Source organism: Acartia tonsa, chromosome 6 (genome assembly GCF_053477335.1).
Source record: "Acartia tonsa isolate MP-2025a chromosome 6, ASM5347733v1, whole genome shotgun sequence".
NCBI lineage: Eukaryota > Metazoa > Arthropoda > Copepoda > Calanoida > Acartiidae > Acartia > Acartia tonsa.
Window position 1 is genome coordinate 37,562,192 of NC_137265.1, and position 22,970 is coordinate 37,585,161.

The 22,970-nt window shown below is 39.6% G+C and overlaps 2 protein-coding genes across 2 annotated transcripts in view; one reads left to right on the plus strand and one right to left on the minus strand.

Moving 5' to 3' along the window:
* The window catches only part of LOC145322575 (uncharacterized), an 85,267-nt gene that overhangs the window by 59,442 nt on the left and 2,855 nt on the right, over positions 1 to 22,970 (plus strand). Inside the window, exons 30-43 of the mRNA XM_080164696.1 lie at positions 6,648 to 6,724; positions 7,642 to 7,718; positions 7,906 to 8,172; positions 8,597 to 8,654; positions 8,960 to 9,084; positions 9,557 to 9,616; positions 10,926 to 11,044; positions 11,541 to 11,727; positions 13,365 to 13,486; positions 14,657 to 14,719; positions 15,443 to 15,582; positions 16,042 to 16,112; positions 16,950 to 17,023; positions 17,453 to 17,631. Coding sequence (XP_080020822.1) covers positions 6,648 to 6,724; positions 7,642 to 7,718; positions 7,906 to 8,172; positions 8,597 to 8,654; positions 8,960 to 9,084; positions 9,557 to 9,616; positions 10,926 to 11,044; positions 11,541 to 11,727; positions 13,365 to 13,486; positions 14,657 to 14,719; positions 15,443 to 15,582; positions 16,042 to 16,112; positions 16,950 to 17,023; positions 17,453 to 17,631 — 1,619 coding nt within the window. The remainder of the gene's footprint in view (positions 1 to 6,647; positions 6,725 to 7,641; positions 7,719 to 7,905; positions 8,173 to 8,596; positions 8,655 to 8,959; positions 9,085 to 9,556; positions 9,617 to 10,925; positions 11,045 to 11,540; positions 11,728 to 13,364; positions 13,487 to 14,656; positions 14,720 to 15,442; positions 15,583 to 16,041; positions 16,113 to 16,949; positions 17,024 to 17,452; positions 17,632 to 22,970) is intronic.
* LOC145322574 (uncharacterized) lies at positions 20,458 to 22,260 on the minus strand. The gene is made up of 2 exons (XM_080164695.1): positions 22,209 to 22,260; positions 20,458 to 22,153 (listed from the first exon to the last, which is right to left on the minus strand). Exon 2 carries the CDS (start codon positions 22,070 to 22,072, stop codon positions 20,609 to 20,611), a length of 1,464 nt encoding a protein of 487 aa, XP_080020821.1. The 5' UTR covers positions 22,073 to 22,153; positions 22,209 to 22,260; the 3' UTR covers positions 20,458 to 20,608.

Sequence of the window (22,970 nt, forward strand, 5' to 3'; positions counted from 1 at the left end):
GTCATCGCAGGTGGCGGCGCCGGATGGCGCCCCATACATCGACTCCGATGCGCTGGCTAGCGCCTCCTGCCTCTCTCGTTCAGCGGCCGCCAGGGCCTCTCCGTACACCGTCTCAGTGGCGCTGGGTAGCGCCCCTCCACTCTTGCTGGGTAGACTCGGTCTGGCAGGTCCCATCATGTTGAGGCTGAAGGGTTGAGGCCTCAGGACTTCTGGCTCTGCAATGTTGGTGGGCTGCACGAACTCCGGCCCCAGGTGATTGAGGCTGAAGCCCAGGCCAACCCGGTTGGGTTCAGCCGCTCCTCCCAGTACGTTGATCCTAGCTGGGACGGTTCCAAACTGCGGCATTCCGTCGGCTCGGCCCGCTGCGTTGGGGGCGGCTGCTTGCTGGAGTGTTGCTGGGGGCGCGCTCCCTTCCATGTTGGCTACTCTGCTGGGCTTTCCTGGGGTTGCGCCCTTGTCAGCGGCGCGCCTCCGGGCCGGCTACCTGGTCCCAGTCGGCTTTGCACTCAGCCGCCGTATGGCCGGCATAGTGGCAACGGTCGCATTTGGCAGGACGGTCACGGCGTGGCTGGGTGCGTCTCTCTTCTAGGCTGACCTCCATAGGCGTCGGACAGTCTTGGACTCGGTGGCCTTTCCCATGGCAGCGGTAGCAGCGACCTGGAATCTTGTCATCTGGGGCGACCTTCCCCATCTGGTGGAGACCCGGAGCCAAGGCGCCAATCTCCATTGGCTCCGACTCATCATATTGGGGCAACTGGACGCTGGCTGATCCCGTAAGCCCGTCGGTGGCGTCCACTAGGCACACACCCTCCTTCAGCTGCTTGGTGATCATTGTGACGGTAAACATGGCTCGCCTCAAATCCTGCTATCTCTTGCAGTAAATGTTGGCCTATTTTCAGCCGTTTACACTTAGTTGGCCTGTTTCAGCTCGTCCGCAGGCCTGTTTCAGCCCTTGAGCGCTCAATTCTCCGTTAGATGTCGGCGCTTCTCGCGGTTCTCCGTCAAGTTTCGCTGCTCTCCGCAGTCTCTCGTCCGATTTCGCTACTCTCCGCAGCTCGGATTCCGCCACACTTAGTGGTCTTTCGCTAGGTTTCGCTTCCACAACTGCCGGATGCAGAGTTAGACCTTGCTATCCAGGGTGGGTAATTTAGGTTGCTTGTGTCAGTTTTGCCAGTTTCACTGCTGGGAGTACCTTAGCCTCAGCTGCGCGTCTGCTCTACACTTGTGGTTTGCCGTAATCTCACACAGCTGTCACCAAAAGTTGTGGTATCCGCCTAGGATAAATGGCAGACTCCAGAGTTCAAATGACTAGGGCAGTGTGAACAGACGTGGACACCTATACTATAGAGAAGCTATCACTAAATAATAAACAGAGTCTATTCAGTTGTTTCTTTATTCAGGGTCTAAGGATTACTAACTTTATATACAACAAACAATAACTACACAGATAGGAATAAATAATCATAAACAAAAATCAATATAATACATATACAATAGTCAGTTTGGGCAATAATGATCCCCCATCCCTGGAAAGGGTGGGGGGAATTAACAATACAGCTTAACCATAATAAGGCTGTCAGAATCTATCATTAATTTTAGGCATAGGGAGGGGAGGCATGGCTCACGGTTGCCGAATACCACATTACCATACAGGGTGTTGCGGCAGATTTACAACCCCCTTAATTTTTTTTTGTAATCCTTAACTAAAGAGCAGATTACTCCCTGAGAGCAGATACATATTTTTTATAAATTTAGAAACAAGTATAATTTTGCATCATAATAATACATTTTTAACAGAAACAATATTTTTTTGGAGGGGGGGGGGAGTTGGTAAAAAGTTTTCTTTGTTGGGGGGGGGGGGACTGAAATCAATCTCTTCTTCCCTATTGAGAATTTTTAACCTCTCCGCCCCTCGCCAAACTATAGTACACATTGTGATATAATAGAAAACTTTAAAAGTTAAAAGCACAAACATTTTTTTCAAAAAAAAAGTTAGCTCACCCTGTAAATGTTAATATAAAACTAAGGAAAACAAAGTTGAATAATTGTTCTCCCAATTGTATTGGAGCTTCGTACTTATTTTATCATTTATGATGCAATAAAAGACATTAGCCTTAGTCACATATTAATTAAAAACAAAACCTATGGTTTTAAGTGTAGCTTTTGATTGATATCTTGGTTTATTTAAACTTCAATAAGATCATAGATTAAATATCAAAATCATGATATTCAACTTTTTTGTTGCTTATTTTAGATTAGGTTAGGTTATATTTAGTAATGGTTAGAAAATCATGGACACCCGTTGAGATAGGAGGCCGCATAATTCAAAAGGAAGCTAATAGAAAAATTCAATACATGTTTTGGAACTATAAAAACCCTACTTAAGATATTTTATTTTTAATCCGAGCTAATATCTTGTTGAGTTCAGTTGTAAAAATGTTTTATTAAATGTCGACTCTCTTATTTTAGCTTAAACTAAAACACAAAGTAGTTGGATGTCAGCATTTAGATCTATCTTTTCCTTACTCTGCATTTCAAATATCTCAACTGCTGGGTCGATTAGATCTAGGGTTTTTTTTAATGGAAGCTGCTTTATTAGTCATGTCGTGGTTTTAAGCTATTTTCAAAAGGAGAAAACACGAACTTTATATAATTTTGAGCCTACAGTCTCAGTTGGACTTAAATATAAAAGACTAGAGGCTAAAGATATATTTTTTCCATTATAAACTGTATTTACAAAATAAAGTTTATAAAGCCAAGTGTCCATTTAGGAAAATGGTTTATTAAATATTGGTTTAGAATACTAAACATTACACTTCCTTTTATAAGGGCTCTGATTGCTGCACACCTAGCCTCTGAGCGGAGGGAGGGGACATTGGGCTGTTTAAAACACGAGTCCCCAAAGTTTAATCATAACATTGACCTATTCGTTTGCTCAGCAACTTTTGTGTATTATCATTGAGGATGTAATTGTACATTAATTCATCAGTCATTGTCTTATCCCTTTAGATACCTGATTCCCTTCCCCATAAGAAGCCAAAAATTTGAACAGTAACAAACCAAACAAAGCCTATTCTAAAAATTTGTACTTTAGAAGAGATTTTTATTCCTTTAGAAAAATACTAGCGGCTTCGCCCCTAGCCTCTAGGGGCTTTGCCCCAAGATATGGTAAAAAAAGTGTGGAAACCTTCCACAAAGGTTACAAAAAAAAAAAAAAAATGCAGCCTGCGGCAGCCTGTAGCAGAGCAAAATAAAAAATAAGGGGGGGGGATTTTTTTGTTTTTGGGGGAGTTGGGGGTGTCCCACCCCCCAAGAAAATATCTTAAAACCACCACAGACCAGTAGGTATATTCCCTGAAGAGTAGAGCCCATTCGGTTCAGCGGTTACCAAGATCTTAAGCTTCAGACGGACAGACAGACGGACAGACGGACAGACATCGTTCTACTTTGTATTATAGATAATATTTTAATCTAATATTAAATAAGATAAAAGAAGCTCTAAAAATTGAAGATTAAAAATTTATTCAGAAATTTTTTCATGAATTTAACACTTTTTCAGCAGTTCAACCACTGTATTAATATAGTTTGTCCGTATGTCCATTAAAGTTGATTTTTAATGGCTCTAAAGAAGTTGTATCAACTTTTTTTTTATAGCTAGCCGGTCCTTTTAGTAAGTAGTAGATGTAAAATTTTTCATAGAATTCAGATATGCAATCGGTTTTTTTGTAGACCTCTTATTTTTTAAGTAATTTAAGTTTAAAAAAAAAAATTAAGTCGATTTTAAGGTACTAAAATGCAACAAAAAAAGAAAGAAAATGGCCATTATGAACAAAAATAGTAAGATCTTTAATTTGACACCTTACTTTTTCAATTCTGTCAGGTAATTATTGAAAAAATCGATTTTTTTAAACCCACGAGAATAAAAACTTTGAACTCAATTTTATCATTTCACAAGTAAAAAAATATGGGTTCATATATACCTTTAGAATCAGAAAAATATTACGAATCCAAAGTTTACAATATAGTATATAAACTACAATAAAAGGAATTATATGAAAATATCATATTATATTGTACAGGCAACGTCTTAACTTTTGAATTGGGTATAAAAATGGGAAGGGGGTATAGAGGGGGTAAAGAGGGGGTAAAAAAGGGAAGACGATAGTGTTGCCAGAACAAAAAATACAATTGGCCATTTTTATATTTTTATATTTTTTTACTTTTTTTCAATTTTGCTTACAATGGATTCGTAATATTTTTCTGATTCTAAAGGTATATATGAACCCATGTTTTTTATGTCTGTTTGAGAAAATATTTAGGTCTAAAGTTTTTATTAAACCGAGGTTAAAAAAATAGATTTTTTCAATAATTACTCAACAGAATTTTAAAAGTAAGGTGTCAAACTAAAGATCTTACTATTTTTGTTCTTACTGGCCATTTTCTTCTTTTATTTTGTTGCGTTTTAGTACCTTAAAACCGACTTAATTATTTTTTTAAAAAACTTAAATTACTTAAAAAATAAGAGGTCTACAAAAAAACCGATTGCATATCTGAATTCTATGAAAAATTTTACATCTACTACTTACTAAAAGAACCGGCTAGCCATAAAAAAAAAGTTGATACACCTTCTTTGTTAAAATGTCTTACATACAGATATCACGCCAAATTCAATAAAATTTTCTAGGTTAGCAAAACTAAATATTTAGGATTTGACTTATTAAACTGTATAACTTCTTATTGTTATGTTTAATAGAAAGCAATTTAGTAATTAATTCCTATGCTACTTCTTGGAAAAATCATGCTTGTGATTCTTAGAAAAAGAATGTCTATTTATATAGAACTGAAATAACCAGAGGTGAATTCTTAAAAAACTTTTGCCCCACTAAAATCAGTGAGGCAAACTAAAAATTTAGAGGGGATAATTTTGCCTCATTAAAATTTTAGTGGGGCAAAATTTTTTTTAAAGAATTTACCTCAGGGCTCGGCAGTTGCGCGAGACCTATGCATAAGCTGCTAATTAAAACCCTTTTGAGTGGTTACAAATGATTTTCATATAGGGAAAAGATTTAGACTTTCAGTCATAAAAGTCAAATTTCCTATGGCCTATCAATGGTTGAGGCTCGGCTGCCGAGACCTGATAATAATACACCAAAAAGAATGTACCTTAGATTTAAGATGCTGCCACCGAAACTGTCCCAATTTTGTATAACTTTTGCGGAACAAGTTCCAATTACGTCATATTTTTCTTTCCCGAAAAAGGGAGGGGGGGAAGAAAATCTCTTCAAAAGAGATGGGGAAAACCCCCTTTTCTCCCATCTCTTTTTTCTTCCCCCCTTCCCTTTTTTTTCTTTCCCCCTTCTCTTTTTCGGGAAAGAAAAATATGACGTAATTGGAACTTGTTCCGCAAAAGTTATACAAAATTGGGACAGTTTCGGTGACGTCCCATAAACGGTATATATTTTTATTAATTCTTTTATATTTACAGATCCAATAGGGGACATTGGGATGTTTATTACACTATTCCCCGAAGTCTTAATAATATTTTCTTATTGGAACTTTCATCTAGGTTTGATTGCATGGTTTATTTACTTAAGTGTCCAAACTTTCAACCACTAATTGTAATCTACAGAAGGGGTAATTTTATTTAGCATCGTTGGGGGTGTACATCATTTATTGGCCATTTTCTTATCCCTTTAGATTCCTGCAAATGCATTAAAATATCTTTTAATTACCTATCTTAACTTCGTACCTTAGCTTATTAAAGGATTAATCGACATGGAATCAGGATTCTGTAAAAAAAATCTGAGTATAGTTATTTCTCGCATCGTATTATAAACGGCTTTCTGCGGATATAGAATGTACAATTATGAGATTAAAACCAGTTTTTTTAGCCCCGAAGTGCCAAAGGCACCGGCTAAAAAAACTGGTTTTAATCTTGTGATTGTACATTTCTATATTCGTAGAAAGCTGGATATAATACGATGCTAGTCATAGTTTTTTCGTATGGATGAGAACCGGTTCCTATCCACCGGATTCGAATGAATACGAGAAAAATATTTCTTCTAACGTAATTCCTTTATTTCCCTTTTTTATTTCCACTTCCCTACTGTATTATCCCAAAACCAGGTTTACCCCGGAAAAGAAAATATTAGGGGGGTAATTTAGAGTTAAATAAAATTACTGATTAACTGCCCCTGGCAGAGTTAAGATTAGATAACAAAAATGAATACGATTTTATAACTAAAATTAAATATTTTTTTCTACGTTTACGAATTTAATTCTAATACAATATTGAAAAATTTAAATTAAATATTTCTAGATTTTTCTTGAAATATTAGCATCGTTTTTATTTCAACGTGAAATTTTGGGTAAAAAATCAAATAGGAAATTTAATGAAAAATGATTTTATGTTCATCACCAATGATGATACACAAAATTACCCCTTCTGTAAATTAAAATTAGTGATTTAGTTAGTAAACTTAATGAACCAGCCATTCAAAATTCAATAAATGTCCCCAAAATTTATAAGCTAACGAATAAAAAAACACTATTATAATACTTTGGGGACTACTGTTATAGCTTCCCCTGAAAAATATCTATAATGTACCAATCGAAAGACACTTTTATTCCATTGTTTGTGTGCAACTAGGCTTGTGACTCAGTGAGAACCCATCCTGAATGTTTACCCATCCCCATACCACAAGGGGATCCATTCTACCCTCAGGTCAATACTTACCTAAAACAAGGGCAGGGCCGCCGCGCGTCAGCTCCACGTGAGGTTAAACTTTAATCCAGCATGGGTACTTAAAGAAGGTTTTTAAAATTATTAAACGTCGAATTTCATGAGTCATGAACCGCGACTACTGAGTCCTGCATAAAGTTATATCATAGAAGAAGTATGTTCTTATACAATTAGGATACCTATACATTACAACCCAAAGCTGATGTAGATTTAGAATATTGACCTTACTTTATCGATAAGAGGAATATTGCATTAGTAAACATTCCTGCTAAGAAATGTGACTAAAATTATTACCTAAACCCCCAAGATATAACCTATAGAGGATCTTTGCTGTCCTCACATTAATAAGACCTCTTGATTTGGCATTATAGGGCTAAAAATTATACTTGACATTCTATCCTGGAAACTCTATTGGTATGAAATAATTCTGACCTTTGATTCTGCCTCTAATATGAACCAATCACATGTCTCCTTGTCAAAATACCAGTGTGTTATTGGTTGTCTTTATACAAGGGGTACGTACATACATGTTTGGTTCATTTTAGCGGCAATAAAAAAACTTTGGCTACCTATTTTGTGATGACATATATGGACACAATAAACTGTCCCGAATTTGTATTAATTTTGAGGAACAAGGCTCCAGTTACGTCATATTTTTCTTTCCCGAAAAAGGGAAGGGGGGAAGAAAAAAAAGGGAAGGGGGAAGAAAAAAGAGATGGGAGAAAAGGGGGTTTTCCCCATCTCTTTTGAAGAGATTTTCTTCCCCCCTTCCCTTTTTCGGGAAAGAAAAATATGACGTCACTGGAGTCGTGTTCCTCAAAATTAATACAAATTCGGGACAGTTTTTATTGTGTCCATATATGATACTTTGTTTTGTCTCTAACTAAAAATTTTTCTAGATTAACATAACTTCTGGACTTGATTTCTGCCTTGGATTTACCCGCTCTATGCCCGGTCAGCTGACGCTTGGCTTCAGGCAGGGTTACCAACTTTATAATAAAATTAATTAAATTTTGTTGGAATTATTTAAGATTTGGCTTCAGAGTAAAAATACTACATTATAACAGTTTAAAATATAACTAATTCCTGTTCATTTATAAGCTATTTTCAAAAGTGTTGATTAAAATCATTTATATGTAATTAAATTTGGCAACCCTGAACAGAGAGCAGATGAACCAAATAACCTCCTTTGCTGACGCCTCCAACGTCTACGGATCCGACGTTTGCGAGATGCGAGAGCTGCGTCAATTCTTCGGCGGCCGCCTCAACACCACCCGCCTGCGTATTGGCAAGGACTTGTTGCCTCAAACCGCGGAGAATTCCGAGTGCAAGTCAGAGTCTGGTCTGTGCTTTGAGGCGGGGGATGCGCGTAACAGCGAACAGCCTGTGCTGACCGCTATCCATACTTTGTTCATGAGAGAGCATAATAGGTAAGGCGGCCATTTTTATTAGATCGATAATAAAATAAGAAAAAAATTGAGTTTTTTAATAATTAAAAAATAAAAATAAACAGACAATTAATTTTAAATTCTCTAAGATTATACCAATATGATATATTTTATCAGTACAATAACATTATTAGTGTCCATTGCAAGCAAAATAATTTTATATATTTTATACATTTCAAATGAAATATCATTTTATAGAAAATGAAAATATTTAATATACTACCATAATTCGTCAATATGTCATATAATGATTCCCTCCTCCCATCAAAAAATTTCTACCTCTATTACATTGTCCTACCGAACAAAACCTTAAAATGCATCATAAAATTGTTGGTAAATGGGGGGAGGCGGGGAAAGATATCCACTGTCGAAAAAAAGATATTTTCGTAAAATATATTATATTTAGAATTGCAGACAGATTAGCAAATCTGAATCCTCAATGGTCGGATGAAAAATTATATCAGGTAAACTTATTATGATCTTAACAAGGAAAATATTTCCAAAGCTAGCACAGCAACAATATGCTTTTAATTTCAATGAAATAGTAAAGTTTAATCCGTTATGACATATTCAGTAAATATAATGATTGTTTTATATTAATACTAGCGACTTCGCCCCCAAGAGGCCTCTAGGGGCACTCGAGGAGGAGGGAGTTGAATCCCAAAACCCATTTTTTTAAATTAAGATTTTTAAAAAATTTAAAAAAACTTTTTTGAGGGGGGGTAATTTTTATTTTGTAGTATAAACTATATAATGAACCATATTGTAGGAGGGACGAAGAATCGCGTCAGCTGTTCAACAGCACGTAACCTGGAATGAATTTATTCCGCGAGTGTTGGGCTGGAATGCGGTCAACCTGTACGAACTCAACCTCCAACCAGAAGGTTATTACAGGTATAGTATGCATATCAGGCACATGACATTATTGTTTACCTATCACTTACCTCATACAGGCGAGGCTGCTTTCCATGACACTGTAACGTCAACTCCAACAACCCAGGATAACTGATATCTACTTTTCTGTCCAAGCACACAGGGTATTAGGTTAAGCAACACCCACCAGGCAACCAACTCTTTGACTTTGCACGACCTTTGTCTGGAAGTCCTAATTGTGCATTGAATATGACTATAAATTACAGTGTGTTACTCAACATTTGTGTGCTTTAAAAATCTTGGGACTTTTGTTGCATCTTGATTGGTTAGTACAAACTAAGAGTGCCTAAACTTATCCAACAATAATCTCAATCTATAAAGTTGTAGTTTTCTTTTCATAAATATGAATACTATACATAAACTTCCGTCTATTGTCTTATCCCTTTGATACCAAATTTGAAAACTCTTAGAATTCATAACCATGATAATTCAGGGGCTATGATGAATCCTGTAATCCGACAATTCTGAATGAATTTGCTACAGCGGCGTTCAGGTAAATTTTAATAAGCCTTTTATAAAAGTAGCAGGATCTGTGTCTGTCTGTCTGTGGGTGTGTGTACCGAGGGATCTCGCTAACCGATGGGCCGATATGGTTCTCCTTTGCAGTGTAGCTTTTCATATGTCATGGAAAGGTTTTACTTACTTAGGGGAAGGATACCAAAACCATCCCAAGAAAAATCACCCCCTAGAAAAGAAAAAAGGTTGGTGGGGGTTCGATTCACCCCCCTCCCTCCTAGGGGCAGAGCAGCTAGTAGATAAAGTATACTAAAATCATTATAATTGTAAATTTTTGATCTGTTACATAAATTGTAGATAGAGTTTTGTAAAATTTCAAAAACAAGAGATTTTCTATTATTATTGAACGATATTATCCTAGCTGGTTACATATACATAGTTCCTTTAATTAAAATCTTAGAAATCAAATTAATATATTTTTATGAAAAATATTACAAAGAATTTTAATTTTGATATGAAATGTAAAAAGAGCCATTTTCATTAGTATGTGAAATATCATGAAATAGGACATTTTCCTTAATTTTATTATAAAGAAATAGTTGAGTATCCTTTAATATAATGTAGTAAGGTTTTTGTTAGTTTGAATTGATTGTACTTTTCAGGGAAGCTTTATAAATATCTTTGGGTGGTGTTAGGCTATTTTCCTGACCTCCCCTAGTGGCTAAAGAGCAACTAGTAAATGATAGGAAAAAATAAATCTTTAAAATCTTTTTTTAGCAAGTTTTGTCAATAAATCTGTGCATATGACATTATTTCTAATAATTTTGAGCAATCATCTGCCGAACAGACAAAAATATCAAGAATTTGAAGTAGCTTTGATATAAAGATTTAACTCAAAAGATTTTTTTTTAAGAAAATGAAAGTAATTTAAGTAAATAGAGACAATTAATGATTTTCAGTAATCAAGATTAAAACAATTTTAATTTCATAATTGATGAACTTTACTATTTTATTTTGAGTACTTTTGAATTTTCTTGGAAGATTTTTAAAATTTTAAAATAAATTACTTAAAGTTTAATGAAAAAATATGGAGGCTGCCGGGAACTTTAGCTATTAAGTTTTACTTATGTATCAGGAAAGTCCAGGTCTTTTGTTTTAAAGGAGTAAAATTAGGGTTTTCCAAGTTTTTATGGATGTAATTTAATGTATATTTTAAGGGTTTTAAAGTTAAAGGGGGAAATCACCCAATTACCACAACCCTTGGACGTCTGTGTTATGTCTATATTATCCTCCGTGTTTTATTTAACATATTTTCTAAAACTTTTAATTCTAAACAAAATCTTTAGGTTTGGTCACAGCTTGTTGAAGCCGAACTTTAAAAGAATGGGCGGAGATTTCTCAGAAACAGGGCGGGACCTGAAACTCAGCGACATGTTCTTCAATCCGGATAAACTTTATGAACCAGGTAAAGTTACATTATTCGTAGGTCTTCGTAAAAGTGCCAATAGAGCACTAAAAACACCAGTATGCCTTTTTTAAAATCATATTTAAAAGATTTTCTCGCATTCATTCGAATCCGGTGGATAGGAACCGGTTCTCATCCATACGGAAAAAAACTATGTCTAGCATCGTCGTATTATATCCAGCTTTCTACGAATATAAAAATGTACAATCATAAGATTTAAACCATTTTTTAGCCCGTGCCTTCGGCACCTCGGGGCAAAAAAAACTGGTTTTAATCTTATAATTGTACATTCTATATCCGCGGAAAGCCGTTTATAATACGATGCGAGAAATAACTATTATCATTTTTTTACTTATGGAAAATGCCAAGGTCGTCTAAAGGGGGGGGGGGGTGAAGGAATGTTGACCCCACACCCCAAAATTAAATTACACCACGTATTGAGGCTTGAGCTTCCTTAGAAAAAAAACATCCTTTTATTGTCATTTATTGTGTACAGGTATGTTGGATGACCTCATCCGTGGTGTGTCTACTACCTCCATGGAAACTCTGGACCAGTTCATCACCCACGAGGTGACCAACCATCTGTTTGAGGAGAAGGAGACTCCCTACTCTGGCCTCGACCTGGCAGCCCTCAACATTCAGCGTGGCAGAGATCATGGACTGCCTGGTTATAATCATTACAGGTAACAGGTTTTATTATGTCGCCTGGACGTACAAAAAAGAGGGGGAATTCGCACCATGGTTTAAGTAGTTTTAAAATTCAGGTAAATCTTTTTCATTTCACCCAAAAAATGTACATAAAGGGGGTAATAGGGTAATTACCCTCTTTTATGTATTTTTACCCAAGAAAAAACATGGGAGAGGATATTCCCATCCCCTCAAAAAAAAAAAAAAATGACAAATTTCTCCCCCTATTGAGATGGTTCCCTTGGTTCTTAAAATTGGTGAACCAGTATGTATGTATATCTATTTAATATTATTAAGTAAGTAAAGAATTTAATTTTGAATACAAAAAAAGATTTGTAGAAAAAAACGATTTCTTTTCTTTGAAGTCTCGTTCTTTTATTTTATATTTGAAAGAAAAACTTTTCTTTATTTAAGGTCTATAGGTCGCGACACAGTTGGAAAGAATTGTCATACAGCAAACCTTCTCTATGAATTACGTTTATCTTAAATCTTTTCTATAAAATAAAGTATCCATAGACACAGTGTTTCGCCCATTTAGGGCTAATCAGTATGGCTCAATTCATCAGAGTTAATTTAGCACGTGGCGGGGGTGAACCGGGAAACCTTTAAACCCCGCAGGGGGTATAATTTTCTAACACTTCTTTCTTGTTTCGTCTTTTAAACGGATTCAAATGCAAGGACATATATTTTTTTAACTCTTATTTTATACATCTTAATTGGAACTGATGATCTATTTTTATAGAGAAACATATGTATTCCATCAATAAAAGTTAAAGAAATAAACTGTGTTTATACATATAATAATATAAAATAAAGTAGTAAGGTTTTTAGGGGAAACCGTATATAGCTCATGTGAAGTTTTACCAATTCTGTTTCTTAATTTAAGTTTTAGAATTGCTTTAGGACATTCCTATGCTCAATTCCTCTTTAATAATGAGTTATTAATTTAAACTTAATGGATATTCGGAATAATGATAGTTATTTATAGCATTGTATTATAGACAGTTTTCCACGAATATTAAAATAAAAATAATTCGATTATTATTAATGCTATTTTTGTCTTATAATTTTTCATAATCCGCTGTTTATAATATAATGCGATAAATAAGAATCATCATTCTTGTTCATATAATAATAAAGGAAAATTCCTCAACATACTGTAATAACAATACTATTCTCTTTATTCAAATAATAGATTATTATTTAATTTATTAGCTAGCTATGCTATAATAGTTTTCATCATTCTTGTTCATATAATAATAAAGGAAAATTCCTCAACATACTGTAATAACAATACTATTTTTTTTATTCAAAGAACTCTTATATCATTTTTGATAGTGGAATTTTCAGGGAGTAAGGGAGGAGACAATGGGCAATTAATTCAATTTAAGAGTTTTTAAAGAAAGGCCATGAAATCCAGAAAATGCAGTGGTAGTATATGACATATCCGGTTAATTACCGCAGGAATAAAACTGGATCTGCTCCTTACTGCAAACAAAATATATAGAGGTCTTTTCGTATAGTAACCTATTTTCATCAAAAAATATAATGAAAATCCTTTAATTAATCCCTGTTTTGTTGGCTCTTCGGCCCCTTCGACAAAAAAATATGTAATATCTTTAATAAATTTCAGGGCTATATGCAACCTGACGAAGGCTGACAGCTTTGATGGTATGTCCAGAGAAATAGCTCCACCTGTCATTGAGAGATTAAGGAGAACTTATGCTCATGTTGATGATATTGATTTATTTACAGGTATGGTTATTCGAATGTCCATGTTTTATGTATTATACTCGATCATGCTTATAAAGTTTTATAAATGGATAATGATTTTCTTTTTAGTAATGAAGCTACTCCAAAATTTACTTTATATGTCTGTCCGTCCGCCTTTCAGTGCGTCATTCAGCTACTGTTAATTTTAAGTGAATATTCCTATGAAATATGTGCAATATTCTTTAATTGTTTTATCCGTCGTCCGTCTGTCAGTCGGTGCACGTCATAAACACCTTTTTAAAGGTTTCGTTGATTTTTTTTAGCATATTCTCTTTTAATTACAGCTGAGCATCTGCTCTTTACTTACTTTGTTCATTTGTTCCATGCATATTTTTATTTTGCACTTCGCTACTCATAAATGTTGTCATCCTTGTTTATATTGTAATTCTAAGTCTCTCACTATGTCTATCTATCTATCTCTCCCATTTAACTCTGTCTGTAGAAAGTGTATAAAAAAGACAAAGTTTCGACTGACCAATCAGAATAGACATTTTGCTGTTTGGCTTTTTTTTGGGGGGGTGGGGGGGGGATGATAGTTACGGAGGGAGGGGACAGTGGACTGTAAATTAGACTAGTAGCATAAGTATTTTAATCACTTTATCTTATTCGTTTAAAAAAAAAAAAAATTATATTGGTTTGTTTCAAAACTAGTAGTTTCCAAACTTTTTAACCAATTATTTAAAACTACAGAGGGTGTGATTTATCATCATTGGGGATGTATATCTACCCTTCACGTTCCATCTAGTGAATTTCTACTATACGTCTAGAGTGCCAAATGTAATTAGCGCATACAGACAAGTAATAAAATACTACTTGGCACTAGTTTAGACCAGGGAGGGTGGGAGGGAGGGGACATTGAACTGTTTTTTACAATAGTCCCCAATGTTTTATAGCAAAGTTATCTCATTCGTTAAGTCAAAATTTTGGGTACTTATATAGAATTTTGATTAGTTGGTTCATTAAAATGAGTGTTCAAACGTATCAACTACTGATTATAATCTACATAAGGGGTTCTTTTGTGCACGTTTTTATGGATGTACAGCAATTTATCGGCCAATGTCTTATCGCTTTAGATCCCAGGTAAACCTTGTTCCATTGTGTTGACATATCGTTTTATGTCGACATAATTTCAAAACCTTTCCTTTATTTTAGGTGGACTGAGTGAAACTCCTCTACATGGTGGCCTTGTTGGTCCTACATTTGCTTGTGTAATAGGTTAGTATGGCAAACATATATTTTGTTACAAGGGTACTTCCTTTCAAAGCAACTAGCGAGCATATAAATCCCCTCTTTTTAAAATAAATTGAAAATATAGGAGGGGGAGATAGTTTTTAGTTTGTTTGTTAATTATTCTCTTAATAAAAAAATCTCTTTTACTAATGAATGTTGATTGACTAACGATGGTTGGATTATAAATTTTTTTAGGTTAAAATAGCCCTTTCTATCATTTGATTTCAGAGCTTCGCTTTTATGGATGCTCTAATCCTTATTTCTTTGAATAAGGCTGCAAAGCTTTAAATATTGATTTATAAGGATTCACCTCTTCAAAGTTTGATGCTTTGTAAAATTGATTTATCATACATTATATACATTTTTACATTCTATATAACACGTAAACCTTAAAAAAAATTTAAATCAACTTTTTCCACAAAGTTAATGAAATTCTTCTTAAAGTTTTTTATGGATAAAACTGGATTTACAGATTAGTGACGTCATATTACCTTCTAAAACGACGTCAATCGGAATAGTTTGACCAAACGTTGTAACATTTGTCCCCTTTTTTAGGAGGCACTTTTACCAGCTTTTTATTATTTTCTTTTTTGTATATAATTTTAACATGATGCAGATTTTTGACTTATTAACGGCTAAAGCAAAACTTTGTGTAGCTTGCAAAAAAACTTGCGACTACAATTGAGTATCACAAATTTCTACATGCAGGAATCCAGTTCCGAAACCTGCGGAAATGTGACAGGTTCTGGTACGAGGGCTCGAACCCGCTAACCAGGTTCACAGAGGCACAGCTGGCAGAAATAAGAAAGACAAGTCTGGCCAAGATTGTTTGCGATAATTGTGATAAGGTCAGCTAAAATTATTTTTTTTATTATTTCCAAAACCTATAAGTATCCAGTATATAATTTACTTAGACCGTCTTATAGTCATGCTACAATTATCTTAGGAGGGGAAGGTAGTGGAGGTACATTTTTTCCAAAGGGCAAAAGTTACATTCCCACAAAATTGTTATTTACCTTCCTTGAGACTATTAGAGGCTTCGCTGTAAAACAGAACAGATATATTATTACTTTTATAAAAGTTTCTTTCGAATAAGTTTGTGGAATATATGTTTTTTTTGACAGTGGCGTGCACAGGGTTATACTAGGGAATATGAACCTTGTGGGGGAAAAAAAGGAGAAGGCAGGGCTACAAAATTTGACTACCCCCTTAAACACGCCAATCTTACAAATAATATAAAAAATATTATTTCGTTTTGCTTGCGATAAAGTTGCTTTGATTATAAAAAAATTAATTGTTGATTTTAGATAACCTCAATCCAGCGTGCCATGTTTGATGTGCCAGATCCTTTCCTCAATCCCAGAGTACCTTGCTCTTCAGGAATATATATATTACAATACATTTATTAATCTAGATGGTTAATTAGACAAAATAACCCAAATTTATAGCAGACTAATTCTGGATACTGTTAGTTTACCAATAAGTCAAGATTTAATAAAAATATTTAGACCAACGAATGACAGAACCTTATACTGTCGTCCAATGTACACTTCACGGGTTTTTGTAATTTGAAACGAATTTAAATTTTCAGTTTGATATAAGCAAAGCGTTTGATAATTGGCTGACCATTTCTTTTAACTCTTTTTTTTTCTTTAAACAGAAAATCCGTCCAATTTAAAAAGGGATTTTCTAGCAGATTGGATACCGTTAGTTTACCACTGAATTAAGATTTAATACAAGTTTATAGATTTTTTAACGAATTAGAGAACGTATCTTTAAAGAATAATTTAAAGTCCAGTGCCCCATTCAAGGGTTGTAGGCATTTGAGACGAATTGAAATGCTTATCCTTCTATACTTAAAGTTTGATATGAGCAAAGCGTTTGATATTAGACTGTCCGTGACTTTAAAATCAATGGATGTAGATTATACTACATATTATGACAGGGGAAAACTGTTATATATAAATTTAGTTTGCTATTTCTCCTCTCATTTATTGGTCAGTAACTTTATCTAGAAGGAGGGTAGGAGATGGGGTTAAAATAGGGGATGGAGGGAAATCGTTTTTGTTAGTTTTATTTTATAAGAGAACTTGAAAATCTGGTGTAAGATCCAAGTAATGATAATTCCATTTTTAAAGCATAAAATGAAATAGATTTAAAGGTATCTAAAATATTAACTTAAAAAATACAGCATGTTGTAAATATAAATACTTCTAGTGCCCAGCATTAATTTGGATTTATGGAAAGAAAGATTGAAATGTAATGTTGGCAGCACTCAAATTGATATTGGTAAGTGATCAAATATTCGAAACACTATGTAACTATGTAACAGTTCATCTCAGTTCTTTTGTCCTTTAAGATCCTGTTAACTGCTGAACCGATAAGAGTGTGCTTTTCAAGGAATATATTTACTAGTCCTGTGATGGTTTAAGCTATTGACAATACACCCCCACCCCAAATTAATTCGAATATGTTGCAAAACTAGAAGTCATCTTAGATGTATAAAAAAAACTATTTATATTGATATACTTCTGTTCCAAATGACAGTTTATGAGTTGCCCAAAAACTTCATAATTAGGTTATGCGAAGGTACGATTTAATTAAAAGTTTAGTTGTCTTTTACTATATAATGGGCTTGTCTGTAAGTCACAACGTAAAATATTTGAGCTTTCAAGGTTCCGTGATTTTTAAAATAATATTCTTTATAATTTTTTCTAGGTGATGCTGAGCGTATCTCGCCGTGTACCATGTGTACCTGTACCAAGGAGGGACCCGTGTGCCAGAGTCTCAAGATAGAAAACTGTTTCCACCTGGCACAGACCTTCTCCCAGAAGGACATCCTGCAGGACCACGTGTGCAAGGTGCAGTGCGCCTTCGCGTTCAGGGCATTCCCTAAGGTATTTTTTGTTTACTTTTTCGTAAACTAGCAGCTAGGGGCTATGTAATTTGAGAGGAACGGAAGAACAGAAAAAAGCCTCAAACCATTCCAAGAATAAAATCTAGAAGAGTTATTTATCCTATCGTATTATATACAGCTTTTCTTGGATATTAAAATTCAAACCAGTTTAATTAGTTTTGAGGGGCCGAAGTACTGGGCTGAGAACCGGTTCTAATCCAGTGGATATTAATCGATTTCAAAGCCATACTGCAAATGAAATAACATCATTTACATAAATTTGCTGACTATATTTAAAGTTGATCCTAACTGACATATAACCGATATTATTGTTATCCTAATAACATTATGACTACATATGTGGTATCCGCCTAGGTTTAATGGCAGACACCAGAGTTCAAATGACTACGGCAGTGCGAACAGACGTGGACACCTATACTATAGAGAAGCTACGCTTCTCTAGCAATCACTAAATAATAAACAGAGTCTATTCAGTTGTTCCTTTATTCAGGGTCTAAGGTTTACTAAAGTTATATACAACAAACAATAAATACACAGATAGGAATAAGTAATCATAAACAGAATCAATATAATACATATACAATAGTTTGGGCAATAATGATCCCCCATCCCTGGAAAGGGTGGGGGGAATTAACAATACAGCTTAACCATAATAAGGCTGTCAGAATCTATCATTAATTTTAGGCATAGGGAGGGGGTCGGCAGACCCCTTCCCCAGGACTCGGGGGAGGGCCCTCGGCCCTTCCCCGAACCCAGGTCAGGGTTGCCATAGGCATGGCTCACGGTTGCCGAATACCACAACTCTCCCCTCGGAAGGCTGGGAGTGGGTTTCCCTGCCAGACTTCCGACAGTGGTTGAGGCCTTCGGCCCGCTCCTTAGGGCTAATTTATATACAAGCGATAATGATTCAATGGAATCCTAGTGGTGATTTTCAGGGCTGATGGGCCCCCAACGTGGGATAGAAGGTAGAGGCTGGCTTTTGTTGGACACGTAGCTCGGCACCAGCAGGTGTCAGGTTGGCGTGGGGCACAGCCGCTGCGGGGCCGGTCAGTAACGGGGCATTCTGGTTGTTGTTGGCAGCGGCTGGGGCACTGGCTACCAGGTTGACCGTCTGAGCGACAGCCTGGCCTCCCAAGGGGCCGCGGGGCTTTCCAGAGTGTGGCCCAGGCCTGCCTGGGCGGTCATTCCCGCTATCGGCTGATTGCATGGATACCATTTCCTCGGCTGCTTCCCGACCGATAGGAATGGCATCCCAGTCTACTGAAAAATCCCGGGACTTGGCATGGGTGAGCCTGGCTCTGGCCAAGGCCTTGCGATACAAGGTTGGGTGGTACAGGAATACTTGTGACATCGCGTTCATGGCGGCCCGTACACCTCCTTGTGCGGCTGCCAGGGAAATGATGGTTAAGTCTCCCAGCAGCTTGAGGATCAACAACAGCAGACACAGTATGGCTGCGCCATCTCCCCACTCGTGAATAGCCTGTCTGAACCCAGCCCAGACATCCAGGGTAGCTTCTCCTTCCTCCGCCAGTCGGTCAATATCGTAGGACACGATCCCATGGTCTCCGGTGGCTGAACAGCTACCTTGCTGAACTCATGAGCCATACGACAGGCCGGTCAGCATGGCGGCCTTATACGCTGGGAACGCTAGCAGCTGCTGCCAGTCGTTCAGCTCAGCCTGCGAATACAAGCCTCCCGAACTGAAGTCATCCAAGGGCTCTGTCAGCAGCTGCTTGGGTGTATCCAGCGGGGGTGGCCTCTTCTTAGGTGCTGGGGTTAGCTCTATCCATCCTTCCTCAGCGTGTACAGTTAGGGGGTAGGTGGAGGAGCAGGGAATTTTGGTGGCGTGGCCGCTATACACCTTTGTCACGGCATCTACAAATCCTGTGGGCTCCACCGGCACCTTGTCCCAACATTCATTGCTCTCCCTGACAACATATTTATTGCGTTGGCAGGTAAGCTGGAGCAATACATCTCCCCTCAACACAGAGAACGTGCTCCCCTGGACACGCACCGGATGGGCCGGGTCTAGTTGCTGGAGCTTCCAGCAATTGGCCGCTACTTCTTCTGCTGCGGTGCTTCTCATTCGAGTTTCCAGGGTAAATCCGATGTAACCTGCATGTATCTGGGCCTGCAGGGGGACATCCACGTCCCTGGCCGATACTCTGGGCAGCGCTGCCGCGGCCGGGTCGGCTGCCACGAACAATGCTGGGTGGTTGGTGGCATGGGCCTCAAAGTCGCAGTTCACTATTGAGGTGGGGGTAGTCATGTTGATGAAGAATTGGGCTTGATGGTCAACCAGAAACGCATCCATCACCAGGCTGGGCTGGAGGCTGCAGATCAGCCTCAAGGGGCAATCCCTCCCCAGGTGGTCCCACACGTAGGTGGCCTCTCCAGTGATGCAGGACAGCTCGGAATGGGGACACTCTAGGGTCAGGTGGTCCGACTGGGACTCCACCTGTCCATTCTCGACTACGTAGGTCTCTTCCTTGACCAGCAGCCGTCGCTCCTGGAGCACTAATTCATTGCGGTACAGCTGGCCCTCGAAATGGACGTCCTCCCCTTCACAACCCACCCCCTCGGGGCTGTTGACCAAAGCGCCCACCATATCGAGGGTGAAGAACAGGGGATGGTTCAGCTGAAACGTCAATGGCTGGGTCTTGCCTGGCTCCTGTAGACTCGGTTCCTGGCCAGGTCTCAGCACGTTTCTGGATCAATCTTGGTTGGCCGTATGAGGGTGGGGACCGAGGTCACCTTGAGGTGGCCCCATACTCCACACTTAAATGTCCACTGGGACACGGTGAGTTGACAGCTATATCCCGTTGTTTCCCTAATCTTGACTTGCTGCAGGACATGTATCTCATGGCCCAAGGGCACCTCCTGGTGTAGCGGCTCCGTGCTACACATCTTCTCATTGTTGTAGGCTGTGACATGGGTGGGGTTGGCACAATCCCACCCTACCAGGACATAGCTAGTTGTAGGCCACACGGCTGCGAGCAGTAGGCCCCACAGAACCATCCACCAGTGTGAGAATCTACCAGACAGCCATCGACCTCGCGCACGCATCTGGGGATCCTCGGCTCGGGCCACGGCTGCTTCTTGGGGCTGGACACTGCTAGGCTGCTCCTGGCTAGATATAAATTTCCATTGAGCGTTATCTTTGGGTGCCGGGGCATCCCGATACCCTCCCCAATGACAGACTGACAGGCGACTGGCGCCTGCCTGGGTGTCGGCTCCCCTAGCCCCAAGGGGTCCCTTCCCTTGTCCATGGCATGCCCAGTGGCATGGGGCTGGAGTGCGTGTGGCACAGGCTCGCCCTGTATTACATCCCTCCCCTGCCCTAGGAACTCAGGTGCATGTGGCACAGGCAAGTCCTTATAATCCCAAATTTCAATCTCTCCAGCCTCTGGTGCGGGAGGCACAGGCAAGGCTGGAGGGTTACAATACTTTGGATACAATACATTTGTCAAATTTAACTTATCCTGGCTCAGTTGGGAATGGTGGGCAGCTGGGTTCCCTCGGCTGGCAGGGGGCGCTGGATGGTGTATGGCTGGGCTCTCCCTACGGGCTGGTGGCGCTGGCTGATGGATAGCTGGACCCTCCCTGCTGACTGGTGGCGCTGGCTGACTGGGGGTGACGGATGTCACCCCTCCCTCTGGGGCTGCTGGCTCGTTCCAGGATCCAGGTATCTCGGTGGCGGCGACGGTTGTCGCCCCAGGCACCAGGGTGGGGGCGCTGGATAGCACCCCCCAGTCATCGCAGGTGGCGGCGGCGGTTGCCGCCCCAGACATCAGCTTGGGGGTGCGGGGGCGCACCTCTCGTCCTTCCCAGGTGGCGGCGCCGGATGGCGCCCCATACATCGACTCCGATGCGCTGGCTAGCGCCTCTTGCCTCTCTCGCTCAGCGGCCGCCAGGGCCTCCCCGTACACCGTCTCAGTGGCGCTGGGTAGCGCCCCTCCACTCTTGCTGGGTAGACTCGGTCTGGCAGGCCCCATCATGTTGAGGCTGAAGGGTTGAGGCCTCAGGACTTCTGGCTCTGCAATGTTGGTGGGCTGCACAAACTCCGGTCCCAAGTGATTGAGGCTGAAGCCCAGGCCAACCCGGTTGGGTTCAGCCGCTCCTCCCAGCACGTTGATCCTAGCTGGGACGGTTCCAAACTGCGGCATTCCTTTGGCTCTGCCCGCTGCGTTGGGGGCGGCTGCTTGCTGGAGTGTTGCTGGGGGCGCGCTCCCTTCCATGTTGGCTACTCTGCTGGGCTTTCCTGAGGGAGCGCCCTTGTCAGCGACGCGTCTCCGGCCGGCTACCTGGTCCCAGTCAGCCTTGCACTCGGCCGCCGTATGGCCTGCGTAATGGCAACGGTCACATTTGGCAGGACGGTCACGGCGTGGCTGGGTGCGTCTCTCTTCTAGGCTGACCTCCATAGGCGTAGGACAGTCTCGGACTCGGTGGCCTTTCCCATGGCAGCGATAGCAGCGGCCTGGAATCTTGTCATCTGGGGCGACCTTCCCCATCTGGTGGAGACCCGGAGCCAAGGCGCCAATCTCCATTGGCTCTGACTCATCATATTGGGGCAACTGGACGCTGGCTGATCCCGTGAGCCCGTCGGTGGTGTCCACTAGGCACACACCCTCCTTCAGCTGCTTGGTGATCATTGTGACGGTAAACATGGCTCGCCTCGTGTACTCAGGTACCGAGGCGATCTCATGACCCATCATTTCACGTTTCACATTAGCGTTACGAATGCCACGATTTAATTCGTCTATCAATAACTCAAGGTCCTCGTGGCTATAGGCCTCCCTATACAATGCACACTTTGTGGATATGTATGCTTGTATAGGTTCTGTCGAGTGTTGCCTATAATCTCTGAAGGCTTGCTTCAGGGTCTGAGATTCATAGGCTGGATGAAATAACATTTCACACTCGGCCTTGACTTGTTCGTATGTCAAGGCTTGGCCTGCCTCGCCAAACAGATGAGAGGCCATCTCCGCCGCTTGCCCCGCCAGGGATAGTAAAAGGGCGTTGCGGCGGTTTAGTGTGTCATGGGGGGGCACACAGTAAGCCGCCCATGACATTTCGAGTCTCCGGATGTGGGAATTCCAGGATTGCTTGGGCGGTCCTCGATACTCCGGCAGGTTACTCAGCATCAGCTTGCGGTACTCGGCTGGAGCCGGCTGGGGATCATCCTGGAGCCATCCTTGGAGCTGGTCGCCTCCTGGCGCTTGTGGCTGCTCCATCGGGTCAAAGGTTCAGCGGCGGGACACGAAGTTTTAAGTCAATACTATAAATGGTTTACACTTGAGGCTTTCTAGCCTAGCAGCC